General features: G+C 35.3%; 3 protein-coding genes, 2 long non-coding RNA genes and 4 pseudogenes across 9 annotated transcripts; 5 read left to right on the top strand and 4 right to left on the bottom strand.

The window, feature by feature from the left end:
- The first annotated feature begins 809 nt into the window (after window positions 1-809).
- LOC104702441 (putative F-box protein At1g76830 pseudogene) lies at window positions 810-1868 on the top strand (annotated as a pseudogene).
- A 640-nt stretch (window positions 1869-2508) lies between these two features.
- LOC104702439 (chaperone protein dnaJ 10) lies at window positions 2509-5583 on the top strand. The gene is made up of 10 exons (XM_010418292.3): window positions 2509-2853; window positions 3075-3134; window positions 3447-3529; window positions 3630-3789; window positions 3883-4009; window positions 4136-4294; window positions 4422-4600; window positions 4696-4776; window positions 4873-5013; window positions 5239-5583. Exons 1-10 carry the CDS (start codon window positions 2767-2769, stop codon window positions 5356-5358), a joined length of 1197 nt encoding a protein of 398 aa, XP_010416594.2. The 5' UTR covers window positions 2509-2766; the 3' UTR covers window positions 5359-5583.
- Window positions 3038-9340, bottom strand: LOC104702440 (uncharacterized). 3 transcript variants are annotated; one of them, XR_015562380.1, is made up of 5 exons: window positions 9015-9318; window positions 8261-8317; window positions 7987-8049; window positions 7307-7347; window positions 3038-3742 (listed from the first exon to the last, which is right to left on the bottom strand). It is a non-coding gene; the product is annotated as an uncharacterized LOC104702440 (long non-coding RNA). The 3 variants fall into 3 exon arrangements; XR_015562381.1 differs by lacking the exon at window positions 3038-3742 and adding an exon at window positions 4771-5108 and having other exon boundaries at window positions 9015-9320; XR_754002.3 differs by lacking the exon at window positions 3038-3742 and having other exon boundaries at window positions 7109-7347; window positions 9015-9340.
- On the top strand, window positions 8128-8532 carry LOC147941732 (uncharacterized). The gene is made up of 2 exons (XR_015562382.1): window positions 8128-8363; window positions 8453-8532. It is a non-coding gene; the product is annotated as an uncharacterized LOC147941732 (long non-coding RNA).
- Window positions 9341-10114: 774 nt separating the features above from the next.
- LOC147941731 (uncharacterized) lies at window positions 10115-11623 on the top strand. Its single transcript, XM_087458624.1, has 2 exons — window positions 10115-10613; window positions 10686-11623. Exons 1-2 carry the CDS (start codon window positions 10115-10117, stop codon window positions 11621-11623), a joined length of 1437 nt encoding a protein of 478 aa, XP_087314750.1.
- Window positions 11624-11908: 285 nt separating this feature from the next.
- On the bottom strand, window positions 11909-12451 carry LOC104704918 (uncharacterized protein At4g04775 pseudogene; annotated as a pseudogene).
- A 526-nt stretch (window positions 12452-12977) lies between these two features.
- LOC104704917 (uncharacterized) lies at window positions 12978-17991 on the bottom strand (annotated as a pseudogene). Its single transcript, XR_015562004.1, has 7 exons — window positions 17775-17991; window positions 16442-17679; window positions 14982-15837; window positions 14294-14890; window positions 13903-14123; window positions 13738-13819; window positions 12978-13661 (listed from the first exon to the last, which is right to left on the bottom strand). The product of XR_015562004.1 is annotated as an uncharacterized LOC104704917 (transcript).
- A 489-nt stretch (window positions 17992-18480) lies between these two features.
- LOC104704916 (eukaryotic translation initiation factor 5B-like) lies at window positions 18481-23569 on the top strand (annotated as a pseudogene). The gene is made up of 10 exons (XR_015562379.1): window positions 18481-19924; window positions 20012-20544; window positions 20650-20757; window positions 20852-20952; window positions 21032-21122; window positions 21211-21321; window positions 21417-22094; window positions 22200-22319; window positions 22435-22552; window positions 22659-23569. The product of XR_015562379.1 is annotated as a eukaryotic translation initiation factor 5B-like (transcript).
- LOC147941730 (12-oxophytodienoate reductase 1-like) lies at window positions 22994-24709 on the bottom strand. Its single transcript, XM_087459330.1, has 4 exons — window positions 24455-24709; window positions 24205-24345; window positions 23791-24098; window positions 22994-23705 (listed from the first exon to the last, which is right to left on the bottom strand). Exons 1-4 carry the CDS (start codon window positions 24535-24537, stop codon window positions 23110-23112), a joined length of 1128 nt encoding a protein of 375 aa, XP_087315456.1. The 5' UTR covers window positions 24538-24709; the 3' UTR covers window positions 22994-23109.
- Window positions 24710-25393: the final 684 nt, after the last annotated feature.

The following is a 25393-nucleotide window of genomic DNA, read 5'->3' as shown; positions in this document are numbered from 1 at the left end:
TTATGACTATACTAAGCTGTTAAATTTTATGGTTATCTTGGAGAGTTAGCATAGCTTTTGTTGGGGTACGTACTCGGACCACGTAAAGATCCCATGCAATGAGTAGCTTATAATTAATGAACCCTGCGCTAATTAATTTAACCAATATTAAGAAAACATGGTGAATAGTACTTAATATTGAAATTTATATATTCTTATTAAAATTCTAAATCCTCACATAAAGCATACAATTAATCTTCTATGGGACTAAGTTTTAAACCTAACTTTTCAACAAGTTTTACAAAGAATTATAATTAAAGTGAAAACTAAGAACTTTTAAAAAGATATATAAAAACGTGTTTCTATGTATAAATTGATTTTGTGGTAGATGAGTAGATTTATCATGTGTACTACGAAAGAAAATCTTGGCACCAAATCTCTCTGCTAAATTACTCATAAAAATGAGTGAGTTTTGACGTGTGAATGCATTTTCTTGTAAACAACTGATCTCTATACAAAGAGAGGTAAACAAGTTTTCACCTTTTACAAAAATCCATATTTTTTGACGCGGTATTCATTTATAACTGAAGAACTAAAACATAAGAGGAAATAAAATCTGTCAATTTGATGGTTGACGTCCAATAATCTCTATACTACTAATTGATCGGCTAACGTTATACGCAATTGTTTAACGTGTTTTGAGACTAAACAAGTCATCACCTCTGATCATATTCTATAAATTTGGTGTGTTATCATCCTTCATCAGTCTATAACACAAACAAAATATCATTAGCTTAGCTAGAGAAAAACAAGAAGAAGAAAAGAAAAAAATGGAAGGAACAAGTTTCGAAAGTAGTTTGGCCAGAAAGATAGAAACAAGGCACCAAGTGTTACTCGCTACCAACGACTACGACGTAAGAACACCTAACAGATGCCGTGGGTTACTTCACATTATAAATCAAGAGGAGGAACCTTTGTTGTCGTCTGTTCAAAAACAGATCAGCTTCACTGTAGCACTAAACGGATTTTTTATTGCTTCTCCACCCGTCCGAGGTTTGATCTGTTTTTATGAAGTAAAAGAAGATAAATACTATAGGTTTTCGATTTACAATCAGGCTACGAAAACTTGTCGGGCTTTAGCAAGTACCCAAGCGGATGAAACAACGTTGATGGAAACTCATTTCGGATACGATGAAATAAAGGATGAATTCAAGGTGTTATGTATAAAGTCCAATCTCGAAAATTTATGGAACGTAATTACATATGAGGTTTTGACGGTGGGACGTCCGAGTGAAGAATCTTGGAGAAGAATCGAATGCAAAGTTCCTCATACTTCGGTTGGTCACCATGGAGTATTTGACGACAGAGGAACTTTGTACTATCTAGCTCATTGCAAGTATGATGATACTCACACCAAGAATGACATTATGAGCTTCAACGTCAGCTCTGAAGAATTTAAACCCATTCCATCACCTGACGGAGTCGATCTGATCAATATAGGTAATTGGAGACTTGTCAATTACAAAAAGAAAATTGTGTTGGTTGACGACGAAAATGGTTTCGTTTATAAGCCAAACGGCGATGTGTACGTTGAAATTTGGCCGGTTTTCGAAGAACGGCGACGCATACTGATTCGTAACTGGAGAGACTACGCTAGAGGTCCTGCTAATGAACTTCGTTACTACGATCGCTTCCGAGGTACCACAAGAACAGGCGAGCTTGTTTTCTCACCAACTAAGGTTACGACAGAGGGGTCAGTCACTGTGATCTTTTACAATATGAGTACGCAAACATTGAGAAGATCTGTGGTTCAACTTTTGGGTCGAGGTAATGAGAACCGTTTCGTTGATACATTCTTGGATTATGTCCATAATCCTCTGCCTGTCTGAAGAACAAGCGTTGGTCCATTCATTGGGATTAAATATTCTCTAAGTACTAGCCATATATCTAGTAATTATTAAGCTTACTTTTATTGGGATTTGTTAAGTTTTCATTTCTATTGTCCATAATTAATCTTTATTTATGCTATATATAATAATGTTCTGGGATTGGTCGTAATTACATTTCTATTGTCGTACGTTCATCCTCTTTATTTATAATGAATAATAAATGTTTATTAATTCAGTTCTTTGTAACGATTAACTTATTAACTAATACAAAATCATAATTAACTCGTACAACAAACATTACCCATTGTGATTTTATAATTGTGACTGAAAAGGGAGAGAAAGAAGAAAGAAGAAATACGAAAAAGAAAAAGAGAAAGCAAAAAAAAAAAAAATTGGCAACAAAATGTATCCGTAAAATCCATTGAATTTCCGAATTTAATCTTTTTTTTTTTCCCTTCATCTGTAAGTTTTTTGTTTATTAATTGATGTGTTGCCAAATAATAATAATAATAATGATTTATGAAAAATAGAATCTACGGAAAAAAGGAAAAAAGGGCCAATGAGAAGCTTACAAAAAACAAACCGCGCGGAGAAAAAAAAAAATATATATATATAAATGGTTTGGTCTTCTTCACTCTTCATTGTCAATTTCACAAGTCACCCCACTCAGCAGTCAGCACCATTCAAAGTAAAAGTTTGAGACTTTTTCTAGTTTGACCCATCTGACTCAGCGAAACTGAGTTGAAATATTTGTATCGTAGTAAAAAGAAGAGAGCCAAAAAAAAAAAGCTTCTTGCGGTTGATTTTGAAATCTCGTCGCCGGCGTCGGACTAAAAACAAGAGGCTTGAGAAAAAGATAACAGAGATTTGCTCATCAGAGAAAGAGGATTTTATATAGATGGTGAAGGAAACGGAGTACTACGATGTGCTTGGCGTTAGCCCAACTGCTACTGAAGCTGAGATCAAGAAAGCTTACTACATAAAGGTTCAATTTTTATTATGGGTTTCTTCTGTTTTGTTTGGATCCGGTGAGTTTGATGAATTTGGGGAGGAGTGATGATGATTCGAGTATCCACGAATTTGACTTATACTTTATGGAGTGATAGAGAGATTTATTATAGCTTTTGGAAATCTCTAGTTTTTTTTTTTCTTTTACGGTATAGTGATTCTTGTGTTGGGTCGTTTTGTTTATTATTTTGTACACAGGCACGCCAAGTTCATCCAGATAAAAACCCAGATGATCCTCAAGCTGCTCAAAACTTTCAGGTTACTTTATATTGAGCTTTTTAACAAATTCCAATCAGATTCGGGAAAACTTTTACTTTGGTGATTAGCTTTGTTGTCTATTGTAATCATTAGTACCAATTTTTCTCTCCAAAATTCTTGGATTTTTAGGTTATCTCATTCTCTGATTACAGTCTAAATATATCAAGAATTGAGAATTGGTGTTAATTCCTTCTATGTATGGTTTACATGGCTAGTGGAGATGTGTCTTGAGACTTGTATTTTCTCTGTTACCATCTGCTTTATCTTGGATGTTTTGGATAGAGTTTTTTCAAACAGTAACTTGTTATTCAGGTGTTGGGAGAGGCCTATCAAGTGCTAAGTGATTCTGGACAACGCCAAGCTTATGATGCTTGTGGCAAGTCAGGGATCTCAACGTTAGTCTCTTTTTTCTCGCCGAGTTTACTGACACGAGTGCCAAAAGTGTTGGGACTTTTTTCATTGGTGCTTACTTGTTTTTTCTTCTTTATTTTTCAGTGATGCAATCATCGATCCTGCTGCAATATTTGCAATGCTTTTTGGTAGTGAACTTTTTGAAGGGTACATTGGACAGCTTGCTATGGCATCAATGGCTTCACTTGATATCTTCACTGAAGGGGATGAGTTTGATACCAAAAAGATTCAAGAAAAAATGAGGGTAAGTTTTGGATTTATTAGTGTCCCCTCCTGCTCAAAACCAAATCCTCCTTGTACAAAAGTTGCTAAAACTGTAGATTGTGTTTTGTTTCAGATTGTCCAGAAAGAAAGAGAAGACAAGCTCTCTGAGGTTCTGAAAGACCGACTCTACGAATATGTTATAAACAAAGACGAATTTGTATGTAAAGCTGAAGCTGAAGTAGCTAAACTCTCAAATGCAGGTAATATATTCTGTAGAGTGTTCCCTGTTTTGTAATTATGCACGTTTGCTTTCTCTTTCAATCAACGCCATCTCTATGCTGAAATGAGTCTCACCCCCTCCCCCCTTCTACTTTGATATTCTTCAGCTTATGGTGTAGATATGTTGAATACAATTGGGTATATATATGTAAGACAAGCAGCAAAAGAGTTGGGGAAGAAAGCTATATATCTCGGAGTACCATTCGTTGCTGAATGGTTTAGGAACAAAGGTCATTTCATCAAATCTCAATTAACAGCTGCAACAGGTTAGATAAAAGAAGTGACTAATCAAGAACGTTCTTTGTTAGATTCCTAGAATCTGTTCTTCTCTCTTTGGAAGCAAGACATGTAGTGATTTAGTTTTCTTTTCCTGGCTGTTTATTGTCATCCTAGGCGCGTATGCTTTGTTCCAGTTGCAGGAGGAAATGAAAAGACAGCTAAATACTGAAGGAAATTATACTGAGGAGGAACTTGAGGAATACCTTCAAACCCATAAAAGAGTGATGGTTGATTCACTGTGGAAGCTCAATGTTGCTGATATCGAAGCCACTCTTTGTCGAGTTTGTCAGCTGGTTTGTTTAGCTTAAACAATACTCATGTTCACATCTGACCTCTCTTTGTTTAGTTTCTCTGGTTTGTAAACTTATCTATGATTCTTTTTGTTCAGGTTCTTCAAGATCCAGAAGCCAAAAGAGAGGAGCTTCGTACAAGAGCAAGAGGGTTAAAAACTCTAGGGAGGATCTTCCAGGTAAAATCTTGTTTAATTTCCTTCTTATAGTCTGACGGGTTGTTAGAGTGTGATTTGGGAATTAAGATACAAGCCTAACCTAAAGCATTCATACAGAGAGCCAAAACAGCTAGTGAAAGTGATCCTTTAGAAAATAGTGAACCCCAAAAACTAAACGGAAATGGAAGGGGTCACGACCATGATACCTCTACATCACCAAAATCCAGTGAAGCATCTCACTCCACCTCTGGTCCTCAGGTATCATTTCACATGAACCTTTTGCTTATCTTTGATCTTTCCATTTCACCAAACTCATCACTCTCCATCTTCAAGGATGGATAAATCTTCTTTGTCTGAATTGTGTTAGATAGACATAACATTCATGCTTGTGTTGTTTAGTAGAAACACTCTGAATCAGTCACAGTCTCATAAACAGTTCAAATCGAAACTAGTTAACTGTTTTCTTATTTGGTAATCTAATAGGAACCACAAAGCCCCTACGTGGAAGAAATCAAACTAGGAGATGAACAATTCAACTATTACTTCCCAAGACCAGCACCACCTCCTGGCGCAGGGAAGCACTCCTCGACTGGCTATGATTGATTCAGGTTAGATCAGAGGTATCTCTCTGTAGCGGTTTCTTGCTTATTCAAAACCCTTTTGTATATTATATGTACCATGCAGTCTTAGCATATTTGATATTGCAGTTGTGTGCCATGTATGTAAAATTTTCGTTGTTTTTTTCTTTCATTTTGGGGGATCCAATGTGAATTTGGGATTTGTTAGAAGAAAATTATCCTATTTATAATAAAACGGAAGTACAAAACATTGTTTTGTAGACTATATAATTTTAATAAGTTGGTTACAAATAGGTTATACATTAATGATAGATTAATTAGTTACAAATAGGTTATACAGAAAATCTTAAAGAGAATATTATAAAGAATCATATCATCTAACTTACCATATTAATTTCTTTTATTAAATTATTCATCAAATAAAATCTTTTGATATCTAACTTAACATATTAACTATATACTTCACCTTTCATTTTTATATATTAGTCTATTATGTGAAACAAATAAATTATCATATTATTTATTATAATTAAAAAATAGTTTTATTTCTGGATATACCATAAGTTGAATTTTTAAAAACAAATATAAATTGTTCAATCTATAAAATATTCAAGCTTTAGTAATATTATTCTTTAAATATAATATCTATTAAATTAAAAAATTTACTGAGTAACGGGTCAAAATTTGAATATTTAAATTCAAATTTACAAAATTATGTCTTATAATGACATTCAAGTCATGATGTAGAATATACATTGTTGAAATAACTTCACATATATAACCTAATACAAAATATTAAAATTTTATTTTAAAATATAAAATATACAAAAATTTGTATAAAATAAAATTTAACCAGTGTTATAGCACGTGTAATTATCTAGAATCATTAACAATATAAAACTTACAAAATATGTGTTTTTTTTCAAGCCATCATATTTGCATATAATTTTATTGTATAATGCTTTATCCAAAAAAACTTTTAAAAACAATCACATAAATTATATTTTATATAAAAATTATAATATAAATAGAATGAATTTCAACACGTGCTCTAGCACGGGTCTTAATCTAGTTAATGTTGAAAGCACATGAAAATATCTTTAATAGATGTTACACTAAAACTACACCGATAATTTTATATTTTATAATGTAAATTTTGTTTAATTACTGTTTTCAATATATTAATTAATTTTAAAAAATTAAGGTAAAATATTTTTAAAAAATAACAATTTAAAAATAAAAATTGGAAGACAGTTTTAAGTTTTAACTATGAATTGTTTTCTTAAATTATTCTTGATTTTTTTGGAATGAAATCTTAATAAGGGGAGATTTTAATTAATGTTTTATAAATGACTAATCCAATAATTAATGTAAATTTTCTTCAATTACCTTTTTCGTTATATTATAATTTATGAAAATTCAAAAAAGTAAGTTAATATATTTAAAAACTAAAAACCAAATTTATATGTTAAAAAAAAAAAACAAGTTGGAAGATATTTTTACCTATGAATTGTTTTCTTAGATTATTCCAAATTATTTTGGATTCTTTTACTAGAATGGAATTTTCTAATAAGGGGAGATTTCATTCTATAAAACATTAATTAAAATGAAATTGTTTGTGTAGAATGATTAATTAATTAAAACATTATTGTTTGTGTAAAACATTAATTAAAATAAATTAAAAATTAATTCAAATTATTTTGGATTCTTTTAGTAGAATGAAATCTTCTAATAAGGGGAGATTTCATTCTAATAAACATTAATTAAAATGAAAATTTTTAGTAGAATGAAATCTATACTATTAATTGGGGATTACAAAAGCAGAAAAAAAAATGTACAAAAATTCTATATATTGCCCCTATGCTCAAAGAAAGGAAGAAGAGACAAAAAAAGATTAAGGGCAAATGAGTAATCTAAAGTGTCAAAATGACGCGGACCCTATCAGTTAGGAGATAATCTCATTCGGATCTTACCTATCTTATATGTGTATCCAAACACTGTCCTTTTCCCAAACCTGTAAGCAAAGTGAGTATCCAAATGTATATTTAGGGAGAAAAAATATTCTAATTCATCATATTAAGTACCTACCATATCAACTCTTAACGACATTTAAACCCCAAAAAAGCTATTTTTACAAACCATACGGTTTTAGAAACTAACCATTCTTAAAATCGAAATATCAATAATCAATCATAAAATTAAAATTCCATAATCTCCCGAAACTTAATCCTTTCCAAAACTGACAGAATCAGATTCTATCATCTCCATTATCTCCAAATCATCATTCAAAACTTTTTAAAAATGGAACAATGAAATCCCTAAACATCCTCTATATATAATAATATCTCAAATCAAAATCATTTTAAAAACTAACAAAATACTACCATTTTGGAAAAACATAAACTGAAAATCTTTAATATAGATTATGTAGAATATTCGACTAATTGTAGATAACACAGAGTAAGATTAGGTGATTTCTACCATTGCACTAAATCACCTTCATTACTACTATAAATAACAAAGTAGACTCCATACCCAACCGAACCCACAAATATATTTCATAAAGTCGCCTTCTACCATTCTAAATAAGCTACACATCCTCCAAAACATCGATCCCAATAGAAGAAAAAAAATGGCTGCTGGATTCACATACCTTAACAAGTTGGCACATCAGGTCAAGAAACTCCACCCATGGAAGCAATATAGAATATACAAACTACAAAGCATACCAGAGATGAATTTGTAAGTCTAAACATAACAGCTTCTCTAATTTGTAATTCTAACAATTTTGCAGATGATAAACCAAATACAAAACTCTCTACAGCAATTGATAGTTCTGTAGATCAAGTTGATTCTCGGCTCCATACAATATCATTATTGGTGAATCTGTTCTTAAAGAAGTTTGCAAGATATTTTTACAAATATACCTGAGTTCACAAGAATTTCACAGTATCTCATTGAAGAACTCCATGAGAGTGAGGAAACTACAAAAACCAAAGAAATCCAAAGGATTTACAAGATTAGGCAAAAGTAATCTCATTCTAACCTGCTTAATGATATTATTATGGATTTTAATTTTGACCTGTCAAATTATATAAATCAATGTTTTGCATTGCCAGGCACTCACATATGAACACACTATATCAAGACCAGCCATAATTCTTACTCTTGAAATCCATTCATTTATAATTTTCAGAAATGTGGATATATGCATTCAACTTATCTGGTGTTGGACCATCCAACTAACATTATGTTATCATTATGAAACAATTATGTTCCGATTTTTTCATCTTTTGAAAAAAAATATTCATTTCAAAAACTTTAAAGTTGAACCTATGACAGAAACAAGTTGTTACTCTTTAAACTTGGCACTAATTCATACTACGTATATGTTTGGGTTTGCAAATACATCACATTTGGCATTTTAAGTAACCAGAGGGGATAAAAAAAAAAAACTAGAATCAGATGACTTATTTTCTCAAAATATGTTATTAAAGAACTAATAAAAAATCTTATGTGATCGGTAGATTTCTTGAAGAGCCAAGCTCTCCGTGACAAACATCACAGAAAATTTTGGTCAACAACAATATATCCTAAAATCAAAGCATATGAATTTGTAAATCCCTAATTTGAGTCCCAAATATCCTATGAATCAATACTCCTGATTCAAACTCAACTAACCTGTTTGTATTGAGGGTAAGCGTATACAACATAAATCAGTTTAACAGGTTGAGGATAGACTGCAACTCCAGTAATGGTCTCTACCGGCGCCGGAAGATAAGGTGAAGGAGTGGCGTATGGTTATGGAGCTTGGTATGCGGAATAGTAGAGTGAGCTGTATATGTGAACTGATAAGATGACGAAGAACAAGCTGAAGACAACGGCGACATAGATCAAAGAAGAAATCGCTGAAACACGATCTAAGGTTTTTACTTTTCAGCTTTCAAGAATCAAGCGTGAGAATTTGACTTTGTTTTTTTTATTTTTATTTTTTTTCTTTTAAAAATAAAAACATATATTGAAAAACTAGAGAAAAGTACTCTTTAAAATATATGGGCCGAGCCCATTACTTTCTTCACAAAATTCAACACATAAATTTTTTACGTTTGGTTTGTCCCAAAAAAAAAAAAAAAAAAAAAACATTTTTTTTACGTTTAATGGTTCCTAAACAAGACTAGAATAATCTTACGAACATTGATGAATGAACAGATAAACCGGACTAATCCAAGAGATTTACGAAAAATTGATTTTTACTAATATAATTAATAATATACATCAAATCAATATATGGAATTATCTTGATATATCGGATAGGGACAGGAACGGGTAATTCGGATAAAAGTGTCCAAAATTCTATTATAATTAATGATATGCACCAAAACAAATTTAATAATTTGGGAGACACAAGACAAAAAAAAAATTAATGTGGGTAATTAAAAGAGACTATCCAAACTACCCTCCATAAGATACGGGAAAATTATGAGTAATGAGATGAGATCAGAAATTTCGGTTTGGTAAACTCTATTTTCACTAATTTGAGTAAAACTAATTTCAAAACGGGTAAAGATCAACTTAGATATATGAGGTCCAAATCTTATACCTTTACAGGTTACTATAGAAATGTATGCAATGAAATATAACTGCGACTATAGGATTACAAAATCTGATAAGAGATGGTGGTGTATACGCTGCATTGATAGTGTTTGTAATTGGCGTCTCCGGACTGAGTGTTTACAAACGTCTACATATTTCAAAATCAACAAGTTTGTGGGTAACCATACATGTGCCCCTTCAAAAAAAAAAACTCATTTTGTAGGACTCCATCTGCAAGAACAATTGGACATCTCATTAAGCAAAGCTATGAGGGCGTGAAGGAAGGTCCTAAACCGAATGATATAGTTAATATTATTCGTTCAAGGTACGGCTGCAAGCTAACATATCACCAAGCTTGGGAGTCTCGGGAGTATGCAGTTAACGAAGTTAGAGGAATTCCTGAGAAAAGTTATGCTAAGATTCCAAAATACTTGCACATGCTACAAGAAGCGAATCCTGGTAGGTTCACGAATTATGAAATTGACTTTGATGGAAGATTTAAATATCTATTTATTTCTTTTGGTCAATCAACAAGAGGGTTCTACAAGTCAATGCGGAAAGTGATAGTAGTTGATGGTACATTTTTGAAGAATAAATACAAAGGGGTTCTCCTAGTTGCTACAGTTGTAGATGGTAACTCCAATTTGTATCCAATCGCATTTGGAATTGCTGATTCTGAGAATGATTGTTCATGGGAGTGGTTTTTTATGCAACTTAAGATGGTTATAGCTGATGAATAAGGTTTATCATTTGTGTCAGATAGACATACATCGATTGCTAAATCAATTGGAAACATCTATCCATTGGCTAAACATGGTATTTGCATCCACCACTTGCTTAGCAATGTGATAACATATCATAAGGGAAGAGGTGTCGCTGGTAAGGTTGCAAAAGCATCAAAAGCTTATAGAGTTGCTGAGTTTGAGAAAGAGTTTGGGCAAATTAACAATATTAGTCCTGCTATTGGAAGTTATCTAGAGAAAGCCGATGTGACAAAATGGGCTTGCTGTCATTTTTCGGGTTATAGGTATGATATTAACACCAACAATGCAGCTGGATCAATTAATGCTGCTTTGAGGACACCCAGAGAGTATCCAATAATTCCTTTGTTAGACAGCATCAGAGAAATTATGACACGCTGGTTTTATGAGAGTAGAGAGTTAAGTGCAAAGCATAAAGATCCTTTAACTGTTGAGGTGGAGAAAAAGATTTCAAGAAGAATAGAGAAAGGTAAATTCATGAACGGTTATTTGATGAGCAGATCGCAGATCCAGGTTAAAGGTAATGGAGTAGACTACATTGTTGACTTAGAAAGAAGGACTTGTTCATGTGGAAAGTTCAGCATCCAAAAACTCCCTTGTAGACATGCTATAAAAGGAGCTTTTGATATAGGCAAGGATCTATATCCTTATGCTGATGATGTGTATACCACTACTGCATGGAGATCGCAATATGAGGAAACTGTTAATCCAATAGGTGTTCCTGAAGAAGAATGGCGAGTCCCACAGTATGTTGAAGATGCAAAAGTTCGACCACCTGAAACAAGAAGACATCCAGGACGGCGAAGAAAAAGAAGATATGAATCCGCTGAAGACAAGATAAAATCATCACAAAACTCACAAGGGTCAAAGAGACATAAGTGTGCGCGGTGTGGCAAAGAAGGGCATAACAGAACGACATGTGATATCGTGATATAACAATGGTTTGTGCATCAACTTAAGATTCCTGTTTTTGAATTTTTGATTTCGCGGCAGCTGCTTTGTGATGAATGATGGTGTTTGATGGTTTTTATTTTCGATTAATAGACTCATTTGTTTTGAAATTCGTTGATGGTGTTGATTTAAGACATTTGAAGTACTCATGTGTTTTGAAATTCCTTGATGGTGTTTTCTTTCAATCAAACTTTCATTAAAACCAGAGTACAAAAAACAAGACTAACAAAAAGTGTTAAGCATAACAACAAAATACAGAAACCAAAGACATCATATCATCTTCTTATCAAGCCAGGCCATTGAAACTGCCAATACGACTAGTACACAAATCCTCTGCTTGTTCGACTTCTCCATACTCTCTTTCGCAACCATTAGCTCTTGCCTGATGATCTCAATCATATTCTTCTCCATCTTTTCTTCCATCTCCTTCACCATCTCCTTTTGGAGCTCCACATTGTTTGTTACCATCTTTTTTAGGTCCTCTAAGAGTTGGTTTTGTTTGCTTTCAACCATTCTAATCTCCTCTAGAACAGCATCATCAACCCAACGGAACATGTGTTTCTCCTTCTTCTCCTAAAATCATTGTTTCGATAACAATATTTAATAAATTTCAGCTATTGTGATGAATAAGGACTGATAAAAGTAAATTACCTTTACACCAACAACACATCTGTAAAATCTCCTACAGGGATTCTCTTCCGTCTTTGAGGTGTAGGTTCTAATCTCTCCACCACACCAGCATCTACACGGAACTCCAACCTGAGAACTTCTCGACGGTAACCCTGACGATCCAGCCGAAGAACGTTGGCTCATGGCTCCTATCAGTTTTTACGATGAAGAAGAAGAAAGTATCGGGAAAGAAGAAGAAGAGAGTATTGGAGAGGAAGATCAATTATTGGAAAAGAAGATCCCTAATTTTAAGAAGAAGAAAGTATCGGGAAAGAAGAAGAAGAGAGTATTGGAGAGGAAGATCAATTATTGGAAAAGAAGATCCCTAATTTTATTTTTTTCCTTAATATTGAATTAAAAACCGGGTCATCGGTATGCTTACATCGGGTCAACATTTAAATTTGGGTCAATAGCTGGTTTAAATCTGATATGTTTAAATTATGGCAAATCGGATATGTTTTTGTGTTGTTATGTTAACATTTAAATCGGATATGTTATGTTTTTGTGTTCTTTGTGTTCTTATGCTTAGGACCTTATGTTATTGAGTCTCATATTAGTCAGTCCTAAATCAACACCATCGAGGATTAATACTAATGAGTCTGATATTGGTCTAACAAGCAAAAGCATCAAAAACCATCATTTACAAAACAATCATAAAGACACTTAAAAATTAGGCAAGATCTACAAACTCAGCCGCATACACTGGACGCACATAAGTTTTCATTCGTTCCACTAGCACAGGATCCTTTGCTGCTGACCAAAGATCGACTGCCAACTTCAAACGAGCTTGCTTGATGTTTTCATCGTCAATCAACTCATAAGATAGATCACGCATGTGACACTCGATATACTTCAGGGCATAAACTCCACAATCACAACTTGACCGATTTAATTTAGGTGGCATACGAACCTGGATGATCTCGTATGGAGTCAACAAGGGAGCTTTTCCATCAACCTTTTTGTGAATCTCCTTCAGAAGACGAGGGATGACATTAGCGAATGGCTCAACGTGTCTTCTGTTTTGGTATTGATTACAGTCGAAGACTTCAATTGTTCTTAGTCTGAAGTTAATGCAAACTGAGATCCAGTGATTACCGTTAATGAAGACCGGTGCATAAATTCTATCCAAATCTACAGCCCAACTTTTTCCTGTCTTTCCATGAGATGGCAGTTCACCTTTGGCATACTCTAACAAAAAGTGATTCCAAGTGTGGGTTCGTCCTGCCGATCTAAACTTATTGTAGTCGGCCTTGACGTGCTCGCTAAACTGACAATTCATGAAACCTACACGATCCAACTCTAGGCGGCCTAAAGATGTATGCTCCCGAAAAATATACATCATTGCATCCATTTCCTGTAAATATTTAAAGACTCAGGTTTGTCTTACTTTAAGAATATAAAATATAATATTTAAAAAGATTGACATGTACCTCGTTTCCAAGCCATTTGAAGCCCATCATGACTCGGTTAAACAATTCTTGATCAAGTAAAGTTGGACCCAGTTGAATGCTTCTGTAAACGTAAAACAATTGTAAGATTACAAAAAAAAAATTGATAAATCATAACATGTATATAAAAATATTTGAATCACGTACTCGAGATGCCTATTCCACTCTTCGAAACCATTCCATAGATCATCAGAAACTAAAGTCAACACCGCATCCGGTTCATCTTTACCCGCGTCTTTGGGACTAAGTGTAGGATCAAATCCGGTCACAACAGACTTTTAAGATAAGTGTCTTACTGTGTTCTTTAGATAGTCTTGTGTATCTACATTGAGGTCTATCAACAGATTATCTAAATCAAACAGTTCAACCTGTCAAAAAAAAAATTATGAAAGGCTTTAGTTAAAGTTACAACACATAAATTATGACACATAAGTTACAACACATAATTTATGTTTACAACATACACATACAAACAAGGATACAACAAAAAGGAAAGACCACACAACATATTACAATCGAACAAGGCATTGAGCTACTTCTTATGTACCGAAGTTTTGGGCTTCACTCGTGATGGACTAGGATCCACTACTGCTGGCTTAGGATCCACTTCTGCTGGTCTGGATATCAAGGCCTTGATATCTGATACATCTTTCTCCATTGTTAGCAATCGTTCCCCAAAGGTCTCTGTGAAGCTCTTGAAAGAAGAGTCAATTAACTCCTTAAAGAACCGCTTCATATCATCTCCACATGAACAATGTGAAGTTGATGCTCTCTGAGATAACACCATTCTTTTCCATGTCTCTGCTCCATGGTCAACTTGCTTCTTCTTCCTCTTCTTCAAGCTAGACACTTCTGGGATATTAGCTTGCTTCTCACCACTCTCCTCTCCAACCGAAACTTCATTGTCCCCTCCAACAGTCTGAGATTGTTCCACACCAACATCCTCAATGTTATCATCTTCCACACCATATCCTTCGCCACTCTCCCAAATATGATCTCCAAAATCATAGCCAGATCTGATCAAAGCTTCCAATTTGTCCACTTCACAATCTTTAATTTCATCACCCCTCAAATATTCAATGGACTCCAATACATCAAAGTTTCCAGTGGAGGAAATGCATGGATAAACAACATCCTGATAAAACAATAACAAAGAAACCAATTAAAAAAAAAAACTCAATGTACTCGAATTTAAACTTAAAAGAAAAAAGAAGAAGTCAACTGACCTTGTTTCCAATTGATTTCTCTACAAGGAGGAGCTCATCATATGATACTTTAGCAGCACCTTTCCAATTAGAGATTCGGCTAACTGTAATCTCTGTGTCAATCTTCTCTCCCATAAGTTGTCCAATGAGAGGAATGACTTCCATAACCCAAACTTGAAGAGCATATGAGAAACCATTGAGGATGTAACTAATGGGGTTCTTCAGTTTCTTTCTTGCTTCCACTATAGAGCTAACTAAATGGTCAAAAGCTACAAGACCCCAAGGAGAATTCCTAACCTTCTCTAGATCCATGACCAGCTTGATGTATGAATGTGGTATAGCTTTCTTCTCATCCTTAGCCACTACCAACCCAGCAATCACACAAACATACACAAACCGAATTCTATCTTCTTTTTTTCTCCACGATGGAGCTGCTTCAAGGTGGGTCTTCATCAAGTTTTGAATGGTAATGATACCACCTCTCTTCAACAATTTGCTCCAAAACCCATTATCATCTGTCCAACTCTCTGAATCATGACTGAAATCGGCATTGTACTTAAGACCAGTAACTGCATGGAATTCTTGCATTGAGAATCTAAGCGGCTTCTTACCAAACACAAACCACAGCTCATGTCTTCTCTTAGTCACCAACTGCCTACACATGATGCTGTGTATCAACCGAGCTGAGTACCCAAGACCATTCTCATACAATGCAATACAGATGCAAAAACTGGATCACCCTTCACAATCTCATACTCTTCTGGTAATGCCTTCTTGATTTTGTGTAAGATTGACATTCGACAAGTGTTATTTATCTGCCCAACTTGTGGCTCGCTTCCATCTTCCATAAGCCGTTTAGGGTACTTCTTTTCCATTCCTGCCGAAAAAAGTAAAAAATGAATTAGTAAAAATTAGCCAAAACTGAAATAAATCAACAAAGATATGAGACTTCAATTTTACAAAACAAAAAAAACAGATTACTAAAAGTATGATTTAAGAACAAGAAAACTATGACTACTAATCATTTAGCTGCTAACAGAAACTTGAAAAAAAAAATAGAATACTAAACGGATCACTCTTGTTCTTGTTAACTAGCTTTATCGATCTTGTTTCATCAACCCTGGTACACAATTTTTCCTTTAAAGTCAATAGAATACAAAAAATAATAATCAACATGCAAAAAAAATCAAGAATTATATGGTCAATATGCTAAACGGATCTAAAACTATGATGTTCTATAAACAACTTTGATGTTCATTTGAATTCTGGATTGAAAAAGAGATTACAAAAGGATAAAAATTAAAATTTCCCAAAAAAATTCCACAATTAAACATACCAAATTCGATAAACATGGAGTCATGGTTAAGAGAAATCCAAACTGAAAATTTAATAATTTACTTATCATTAGACAATTCTAGATTGAAATCGAGATTAAACAAGGACAAAATTTAAACATGAAAAAAAAAACACAATTAACATACCCAATTCGATCGACAAGGAGCAATGGAGAAGAGAAATTCAACCGGATTGAGCTTGAGATAGTGAAGAGGAGACCACCAAAACGAGTAAGAAGCAGATGGATAGAAGGCGGAAGACAGTGAAGATGGATAGACGGCGGAAGACGGTGAAGAAATCGAATCGGCGGATGATGGTGAAGATGGAGAGAGATGGTGACGATGGAGAAAGACGACGGTGAGATGGTCAAGATGGAGAGAGACGACGGTGAGATGGTGACGATGGTGAGAGACGACGGTGAGATGGTGACGACGGTGAGAGATGACGGTGAGATGGTGACGACGAGATGGTGACGATGGTGAGATACGGCGGAAGGGTTTTGTCTCAATTAGCCCTTTTGGAAAAAAAAATTACCGTAATTGGTTTCTTACTTTGTCTCGACAAAGTGAAATTTTTCTTAATTTGTCAAAACCCAAAACAATAAATTAGGCCCACTCGATGGAGCCCCAAAACAACAAAATTTATCTGAAAAAATAATTAAGGGTATAATTGGCTATTTTCGATTAATAAAACCTATTTAACCAAACTTTTCTAAAAAAAATGTATATGGCCAAATTTTTAGAAAAAGATCATTTATTTATAATTTTCCCTTTATTTTATTTGTTGGACTAAAATATAAAATTTATGTCGAATTCAAACTTGATTAACTTACCTCGATAATGATTTACGAGGATTGTGTATAGATTTGTTCTTTACAACACTTTCCATTTTGTAAGGTAGTTTAAAATTAGTCCAAAACCAGAATTACCCTCACAAATAAACAAATGTCACATTAGTTTTGTTAAACGAAAATGAACACTATAAAAGTGTTAAACCAAAATTGATTTGCTTTCTTACCTTTCATTTGAAAACTTTATGCAAAGAAAAAGTTATTGAATAGACCAATATGTTTATATTCCTCCTTCAATCTAATTGCCGAGTCCAATTACCGTCTAATTCAAAGAAATTTTACCCAGCACAAACAAAACATAAATATTAGAGTAGAGAATTCATGAGCAATTCGAAAGGTTTTTTTCCTTAGTTTTCATTTAGGCTTCTTTATTTGTATTCCTGTTTTTTGTTTACAAATCAACAAAGACGGTAATTATAGATCATAGAATGATTCGATTTAAACAAAAAACATGATTTAAATTTTTGGAAATATATACAAACCTGTACAAGAAGATCCATATTCGATTCAATCCTTTAAGAATCCAGACCGATACTATATACATACATAAAAGAACAAGTAAATTAGAAATCTACACAGAATCTTGATAATTGAAACGGCGAATATAAAAATAAAAGTTAGACAATTACCTTACTTATCCATGGAAGTCGAAATTTTTTTTTTTACAAAAAGACAGATGATCAGATAAATCCAAATCATTTTGGGGGAATCCGATCTGGTTGCTTTTACTGGAATTCCGAACTCAAAATATCATTATCTCAGAGATTATCAGAGAAATCTGATCTATATTGTTCAATTCGTTTTTTGACTCGATCAGACAAATGTCTCTATCGTTTCGACGTTTTGATTTTTGCTGTCTTTTTGTTTTCGCGAAAAGAACATTGAGAAGAAGATAAGAGTGTTAGTGGGCCAAATTCGGATCTAAATAAAAACCCATCGATACAGTTGCCAAAAACTATTACTCTTATGGTTTTTGTTGAATTTATACATCTGTACATCATATTCAAATACATGATATTTTTTGTCCAATACAATACTATTTTATTGAACAAAATATTTTAATATACAATTTTATTCAATAAGGAAAAAAATAAGGGTTTCCCGTATGTGCAGGTCTTATCCTAGTCTTCTAATAAGCTAGATTTCATTCTAGCTTTTGAATGGTTTTACCAAATACTAAATCTGATAAGATATTAGGGTTATAAATAATTTTAGAAATTTATTAAAGGATAGATTTAAAAAAAAAAAAAAAATGCATGAGCTCGATTCAGTAATGCCACCATATATAAAAAGATGTCATCACAACCGATTCAATATCGTGCGTGAAATAAATCAATGGGTCGGAAGAAGCCGAGTGCTCGTGGTGGAGATGATGATGATGAGCAGCAACCTGCTGCGTCATCTCTAGTTGTTGCTGCTACTAAATCTAAGAAGAAGTTTGCTCAAATTGATGAAGATCATGAGTACTCAATAAATACTGAGGAAGAGAAAGTTGTTATCGCTGCGAAGAAGAACAAGGGTAAAAAAGGCTTTGCGGTTTTAGCTTTTGATATCCTTCGTGGTGATGATAGCGAAGAAGTTGATGGAGATGAGGAAGAAGGCTCTCCCGGTGAAATCACGTTTTCAGGTAAGAAGAAATCTTCAAAACAGAAGGGCAGCAGTGTCTTGGCCTCATTAGGCGATGACTCAGTTGCAGACGAAAGTTGTCTAGCTAAAACTCCTGTTGTAGAAACTGGAAAGAGTAAGAAAAAGAAGAAGAATAAGAGTGGAAGGACAGTAGAGGAAGAGGATGATTTGGACAAACTTCTTGCAGAACTTGGAGAAACCCCTGCTGCTTCATCCACCCGCGGAGAAGAGAAAGTTCAAGCTCAGCCTGGGCCAGTTGCACGGGTAGAGAATGCTGGTGAGAAGGAAGGAAAAGAAGAGACTGTTGAGAGTGCTGCAGCGAAGAAAAAGAAAAAGAAGAAGGAGAAAGAGAAGGAAAAAAAAGCAGCAGCAGCAACCTCTTCTGTAGAGGCTAAGGAGGAAAAACAAGAAGAATCAGTAACTGAGGCACAACAGCCGAAGAAGAAGGATTCAAAGGGTCAAGCAGCAGAGAAGAAAATTCCCAAACATGTTAGAGCGATGCAAGAGGCTCTTGCACGGCGACAAGAAGCCGAAGAGCGAAAAAAGAAGGAAGAAGAAGAAAAATTAAGAAAGGAGGAAGAGGAGCGCCGCACGCAGGAAGAGTTTGAGGCTCAAGCTGAGGAGGCTAAGCGTAAGAGAAAGGAAAAGGAAAAGGAGAAACTCTTGTGGAAGAAGCAAGAGGGCAAGCTTCTAACTGCAAAGCAAAAGACTGAAGCTCAGAAGAGGGAGGCTTTTAAGAATCAGCTCTTGGCTGCTGGTGGAGGTCTTCCTGTTGCAGATAATGATGGTGAGGCTACTTCTTCAAAGCGTCCCATTTATGCCAACAAGAAAAAATCATCTCGCCAGAAAGGCAAAGACACTTCTGTCCAGGTGGAAGATGAGGTAGAGCCAACATAACACCATGCAAGTGCACCAGATACTTTAGCAGACACTGAAAAGATTGATTTAGTAGAATCATCAAACTCAGATGAGAAATCAGGACCTGCTCAGGAGAATGGGGCTAGGGAAGATTATGAAGAAGATGAATGGGATGCAAAAATCTGGGATAATGTTGATCTTAACATCAAAGGTGATTTTGATGATGAAGAGGAAGACTCTCAGCCTGTGGTTAAGAAATAATTAACGGATGTTGTATCAAAGACACACGATTCAGGTTAGTATGAAATGTAGTTCTTTGTTCTTCTTCCTAGTGTTTCATCCAATGTCTGTTTTTAATTTTATCTTTTGAATTTCTACACAGACCCTGAAGCTGAAAAACCAGCAGGTATGGGCAAGCCAACAACAGCTGCTGTAAAAGCTGTGCATGAAGTGGAAGATGCTAAGCAGACAAAACGTTCTAAGAAGGGTAAAGGTTTAGCTTCGAGTGAAGTTATAGAAGAAGGTGGAGAAAATATCCGTTCTATTATTTGTTGTATCATGGGTCATGTCGATGCTGGTAAAACAAAGCTGTTGGATTGCATCAGAGGAACAAATGTACAGGAAGGTGAGGCTGGAGGTATTACTCAGCAGATTGGTGCAACTTATTTACCTGCGGAAAACATCCAAGAGAGGACTATGGAACTGAGAGCTGATGCACAACTTAATGTGCCCGGTGTATTGGTTATCGATACACCTGGCCATGAGTCCTTCACGAATCTGCGGTCTAGAGGTTCAAGTTTGTGTGACATTGCCATTTTGGTGGTTGACATAACGCATTGGTTACAGCCGCAAACAATAGAATCTCTAAATCTCTTGAGAATGAGGAATACAGAGTTTATTGTTGCATTAAATAAGGTGAGACTGCTTGTCATTCTGTTTGGATGGCGTCTTTGTTCTCTGTTTTTAGTACAAAGTGGGAGAAACTTATATAGATGGGAAATAAAATTCTTAAACTTCCAGGTGGATAGGATTTCTGGATGGAAAAAATGCAAGAATGCTCCTTTCGTGAAGGCAATTAGACAGCAAACTAAAGATGTTAAAGATTTATTTAACAAGAAGCTCGCTGAGGTAAGTCATACATCTAGAGTTTCTTATGTATGATTTGAGCTATCACTTTGGTTTACATATCGTTCAAGTTATGTTGTTTCACTGGTGTTCCCAGATTAAAACCCAGTTCCAGGAGCAAGGACTCAACACTGAGCTTTATTACAAGAATAAAGAAAAGGGAGAATATCTCAGTATTGTTCCCACTAGTGCTATTAGGTATGTATCTCTGCTTATTTGTTTCTAATGTACAGCGTAACAGATCTCTTGCTAAGATAGTTGGTTCTTGATATTTCAGTGGGGAAGGGATCCCAGATCTCTTGCTGTTTTTGGTTCAATGGGCTCAGAAAACAATGGTTGAGAAACTTACATATGTTGACAAAGTGCAGGTCTCTCTCTTATCTCTTTTAAGGTAACACTTGTTTCTGCATTACTTCAGCATGAGGATTCTGATCCTTTCTTGAAATTTTTGAATAGTGCACTGTCCTTGAGGTCAAAGTTATTGAAGGCCATGGTACAACAATTGATGTTGTGTTGGTAAACGGTGAACTCCATGAAGGTGATCAAATCGTCGTTTGTGGGCTACAGGCAAGTAAAAACTTTATTTTCTAAATCCAAACAAGTAATGTAGTGGGTATACATAGAAATTAGTATACTGATCTTATATCTTCCTCATATTTCAGGAACCTATTGTCACAACGATTAGAGCACTACTGACTCCTCATCCAATGAAGGAGTCAAGGGTGAAGGGTACTTATCTGCATCACAAAAAAATAAAGGCTGCACAGAGCATCAAGATTACTGCTCAGGGACTTGAACACGCAGTTGCTGGTACTTGCCTGCATGTGGTTGGACCTGATGATGACATGGATGCAATTAAGAATTCGGTTATGGAAGATATGGAGTCAGTTATGAGCAGAATTGAAAAAAGTGGTGAAGGAGTTTATGTACAAGCGTCTACACTAGGGTCATTAGAAGCATTGCTTGAATTCTTGAAGTCCCCAGCTGTAAGGATACCAGTCAGTGGTATTGGCATAGGGCCTGTGCATAAGAAGGATATAATAAAGGCTGGAGTGATGCTCGAGAAGAAAAAAGAAGATGCTATAATTTTGGCTTTTGACGTCAAAGTGACTACAGAGGCTCGTGAACTTGCTGACGATATGGGAGTTAAAATCTTCTGCGCTGATATCATCTATCATCTATTCGATCTATATAAGGATTACATTGAGAAAATCAAAGAGGAGAAAAAGAAGGAATCAGCCGATGAAGTGGTCTTCCCATGTATCCTTAACATTCTACGTGAGTTCAATAAGAAAGACCCAATAATCCTTGGAGTTAAGGTCGTCGACGGTATACTTAAGGTATCCTATTGGAGTTAAGGTCGTCTTCTATATTCTCTCGGTAACTTGCACAATACGATTCATTGAAGGATTCTCATTCTTTTTAACATTCGTCTTGGTTTTTAGATCGTAACCCCCATTTGTGTCCCCATCAGAGAGTTTATAGATATTGGCCGCATTGCCTCTATTGAGAAGAACCACAAGCCTGTAGGCTATGCAGAGAAAGGCGACGAGGTGGCGATTAAGGTAATAACAACTTTTGTTTACAGAGAGAGACAAAAGAGTACTTATGGTTGCTGAAGTTTCAATTTGATGCATTCACCTTGTAATCAAGATGCTTTTCTCTGGTGGTATAACACAGATTGTTGCTTCAAATCGTGAAGAACAGAAGACGTTTGGAAGGCACTTTGACAAGAAAGATGAGCTTGTGAGTCACATTTCGAGGAGATCTATCGACATTCTCAAAAAAAAGCTACAAGGTAAGCGGAGGATAAGATAAGTTATTTCCCATTCTGCGTTTTCTATAAATCATCATCATCATCGTTCTGACCAAAAACAAAAAAAAAACATAACAATTGCAGAAAGAAATGTCTCCAGAGAAATGGGAGCTCATTTTGAAACTGAAGAGACTCTTCAAGATTCTCTGAACATTCACATGTCTACTCTGGAGCTTAAAACACTCGCAGGCTTGTTATGTATTGTCTGCTGCAGAAAAAAGCGACTTATCTTCCTGCTTATAGTCGAAATATTTACAAAAGAAGTGAGAGAGGTTAAGGAGAGAGACAAAATAATGTTGTTGTCTAAATTATACATAGAGGATGCTTCCTAGTTTGCTTTGGACTTTAAGTTTTTTTAAATCTTATTTTCTGGTTATTGTATGAGGTAGATAACAGTTTCCCCACTGCGGGATAAGTTCCTAATTTAGAAATTCAAGAAAACTATTATTGTAAAACTATAATGACCTCAAGCATAAAGAAGAAATGCCAGAAACTTATTACAAGAAAAAGGGAAACACACAAGATTGTTGATAACAATTTTAAGCTACTGTTGATTCAAGAAAAGGGTAATCGGTGTAACCCACGACAGGATCAGAAGTGTAAAACGTTGGTCTATCATATTTATTGAGCGGTGCATCAACTTGGAACCTCTTTGGCAGATCAGGGTTGGCCAGAAACCATCTACCATAAGCCACGAGATCGGTTCTTCCCTTTGACACGGCCTCATTCCCATCTTCCCTCGCGAAACCTCCAGCAGAGATGAAAGTCCCCTTAAAGGCTTTCCTCATAGGCATTAACGTGTGAGGACATGCATGTACTTCTCCCATTGTTTTCATTCTGGCTTCAATCACATGACAGTAGAGGATTCCGTATTTGTTCAGAGATTCCGCCATGTAAAGCCCCAATGCTCCTGGATTAGTGTCTCCGGATTCCATGTAGTCAGCAAACGGAGAAAGCCTGATACCAACACGGTCTGGTCCGATCTCCTTAGCCACTGCATCAACTATTTCCAAAGCAAATCTGCAACGTTTTTCCAATGATCCACCGTACTCATCAGTTCTATCATTCACCGTATCCTTCATGAACTGGTCAATCAGATAGCCATTAGCTCCATGAATCTCAACTCCATCAAAGCCTGCAACAAACAAACATTCAAAAGATAAGAATCTTGAAATGATTATTCAGATTCTTGAATTAATTCCCAAGCCAGATTCACTTACCAGCTTCCATAGCATTTCTTGCTGCAAGCCTAAAATCGTTGACAATGCCGGGGATTTCTTCGATGTCTAGGCGTCTTGGAGGAGTAAACATGGCTTCGTCAATACCATTAGAGCGGATTTGAGGCATCAATGGCTTAGCCGAACAAGAGATAGGAGCTTGTCCATTTGGCTGGAACCCTCGGTTAGAAACACGGCCAACATGCCAGATCTGACAGAAGAAGACACCACCCTTGGCATGAACAGCATCAACGATTGGCTTCCATGCCTCCACATGCTCTTTAGTCCATATCCCAGGGGTATCTTGATACCTTTGAAGATCAACAGATCACACAAATGTGATAGGATCAGAATCAAAAACCCACAGAAATAAATAAAAACGTAAACTTTAATCAAAAAAGGAAGAATTTAAGTTACCCTTGAGCTGTATCTGAAACACCGGTGGCTTCAGTGATGAGAAAACCTCCAGGAGTCGTTCTCTGAGAGTAATAAATCGCAGCGTGAGGCTGAGGAACGTTTCCGTACGATCTCTGTCTCGTCAGTGGCGCCAGAACAACCCTATATTATATATATAGAAACAAAACGAATCAAGCTTTTGTTATTTTGAAGGACTCAGAAGTCATCAAAACGACAAAGTTAGGGATATATACAACTTATAAAATATTACCTATGAGAAAGATTGAATCTTCCCATCTTATAGGGAGTGAGAAGAGGTATACTCTGTTTTGCTACTGCGTTTTCCATTTCCATGAATTCGGATTTTGTTTGATTTTTCTTTCGAAACCACTTTCAAGTTTTGTTTTTTCCTTGGATTGTGGAGGATAATGGATATATCTAGGCACATATTTATACACATTGATTGATCAAAAGAAGTAGGAACGTGAGTCTTTATTTCGTCTATAAAGGAACGTGGACGTCATTGAGGACGCATGTGTGGACCTCCAAAACCCATCCACTTGGAATATATTTACTTCTTCATGATGACGAATGCATTGACGACATGAGAGCACTTTGAACTTAACCTATATTATTCTTTCCTTTGTTCCTCCCTATCATCTACATACAGTTCGGATTCGACTTTTTTGATCCGTTGGAGCTTTATACGGAACATAACAAATGTGGCCTCGTATGGTTTCAATCACTTCTTTTGTTTTGGTTTGCTGACTTTACGCAAACTTTGACCACCGACAATAATATGCTCTGCTTTTTGTTTTCTGCGCAACATAGTAAAAGAGTCGGAAGAATGTGAATTGAGACTCAAATGGAAGATTAAAAGAGACATAAGACACACTAAATTGCGGCATTATCACATCAAGCATAATTAAGAAACCAACCATTTTTGGGTGTATATGCGTCCCGCCCACCTTGCTTGACTAGTTTAGGAAAACAAAGGTGATCAATCCCAAATAACAGCTGCAACAACAGTTTGAAAGTGACAGAGCTCTTTATCATTGGAATCAGATTTGGGCCTTAAGTTTATCAGCCCAGTATTAAAAAACTCCTAACACTTGTTGGCCTAAACCGTTTTGTTTTGGGTTCTTATTAAGGTGTTGGGAGAGAGGCCTATTAAGTTGCTGCTAAGTGATTTAACACAACGCCGCCAAGC

The sequence above is a fragment of the Camelina sativa genome, chromosome 7 (assembly GCF_030686135.1).
Source record: "Camelina sativa cultivar CO46 ecotype springtype chromosome 7, ASM3068613v1".
In the NCBI taxonomy this organism is placed as follows: Eukaryota; Viridiplantae; Streptophyta; class Magnoliopsida; order Brassicales; family Brassicaceae; genus Camelina; species Camelina sativa.
The sequence above is the reverse complement of the archived record's forward strand: the minus strand, read 5'-3'. Positions and strand labels throughout refer to the sequence as shown.

Excerpts from the sequence above, each read along its gene's own strand:
- LOC104702439 (XM_010418292.3), top strand. The coding sequence starts at position 2,767 with ATGGTGAAGGAAACGGAGTACTACGATGTGCTTGGCGTTAGCCCAACT. Across the intron at positions 3,790-3,882 it reads AGATTCAAGAAAAAATGAGG|ATTGTCCAGAAAGAAAGAGA; the intron begins GTAAGTTTTGGA and ends GTTTTGTTTCAG. Across the intron at positions 4,777-4,872 it reads CTCTAGGGAGGATCTTCCAG|AGAGCCAAAACAGCTAGTGA; the intron begins GTAAAATCTTGT and ends GCATTCATACAG.
- LOC147941731 (XM_087458624.1), top strand. The coding sequence starts at position 10,115 with ATGTGCCCCTTCAAAAAAAAAAACTCATTTTGTAGGACTCCATCTGCA. Across the intron at positions 10,614-10,685 it reads TGCTGATTCTGAGAATGATT|ATAGACATACATCGATTGCT; the intron begins GTTCATGGGAGT and ends CATTTGTGTCAG.
- LOC147941730 (XM_087459330.1), bottom strand. The coding sequence starts at position 24,537 with ATGGAAATGGAAAACGCAGTAGCAAAACAGAGTATACCTCTTCTCACT. Across the intron at positions 24,346-24,454 it reads AGATTCAATCTTTCTCATAG|GGTTGTTCTGGCGCCACTGA; the intron begins GTAATATTTTAT and ends TATATAATATAG. Across the intron at positions 24,099-24,204 it reads GTTTCAGATACAGCTCAAGG|GTATCAAGATACCCCTGGGA; the intron begins GTAACTTAAATT and ends TGATCTTCAAAG.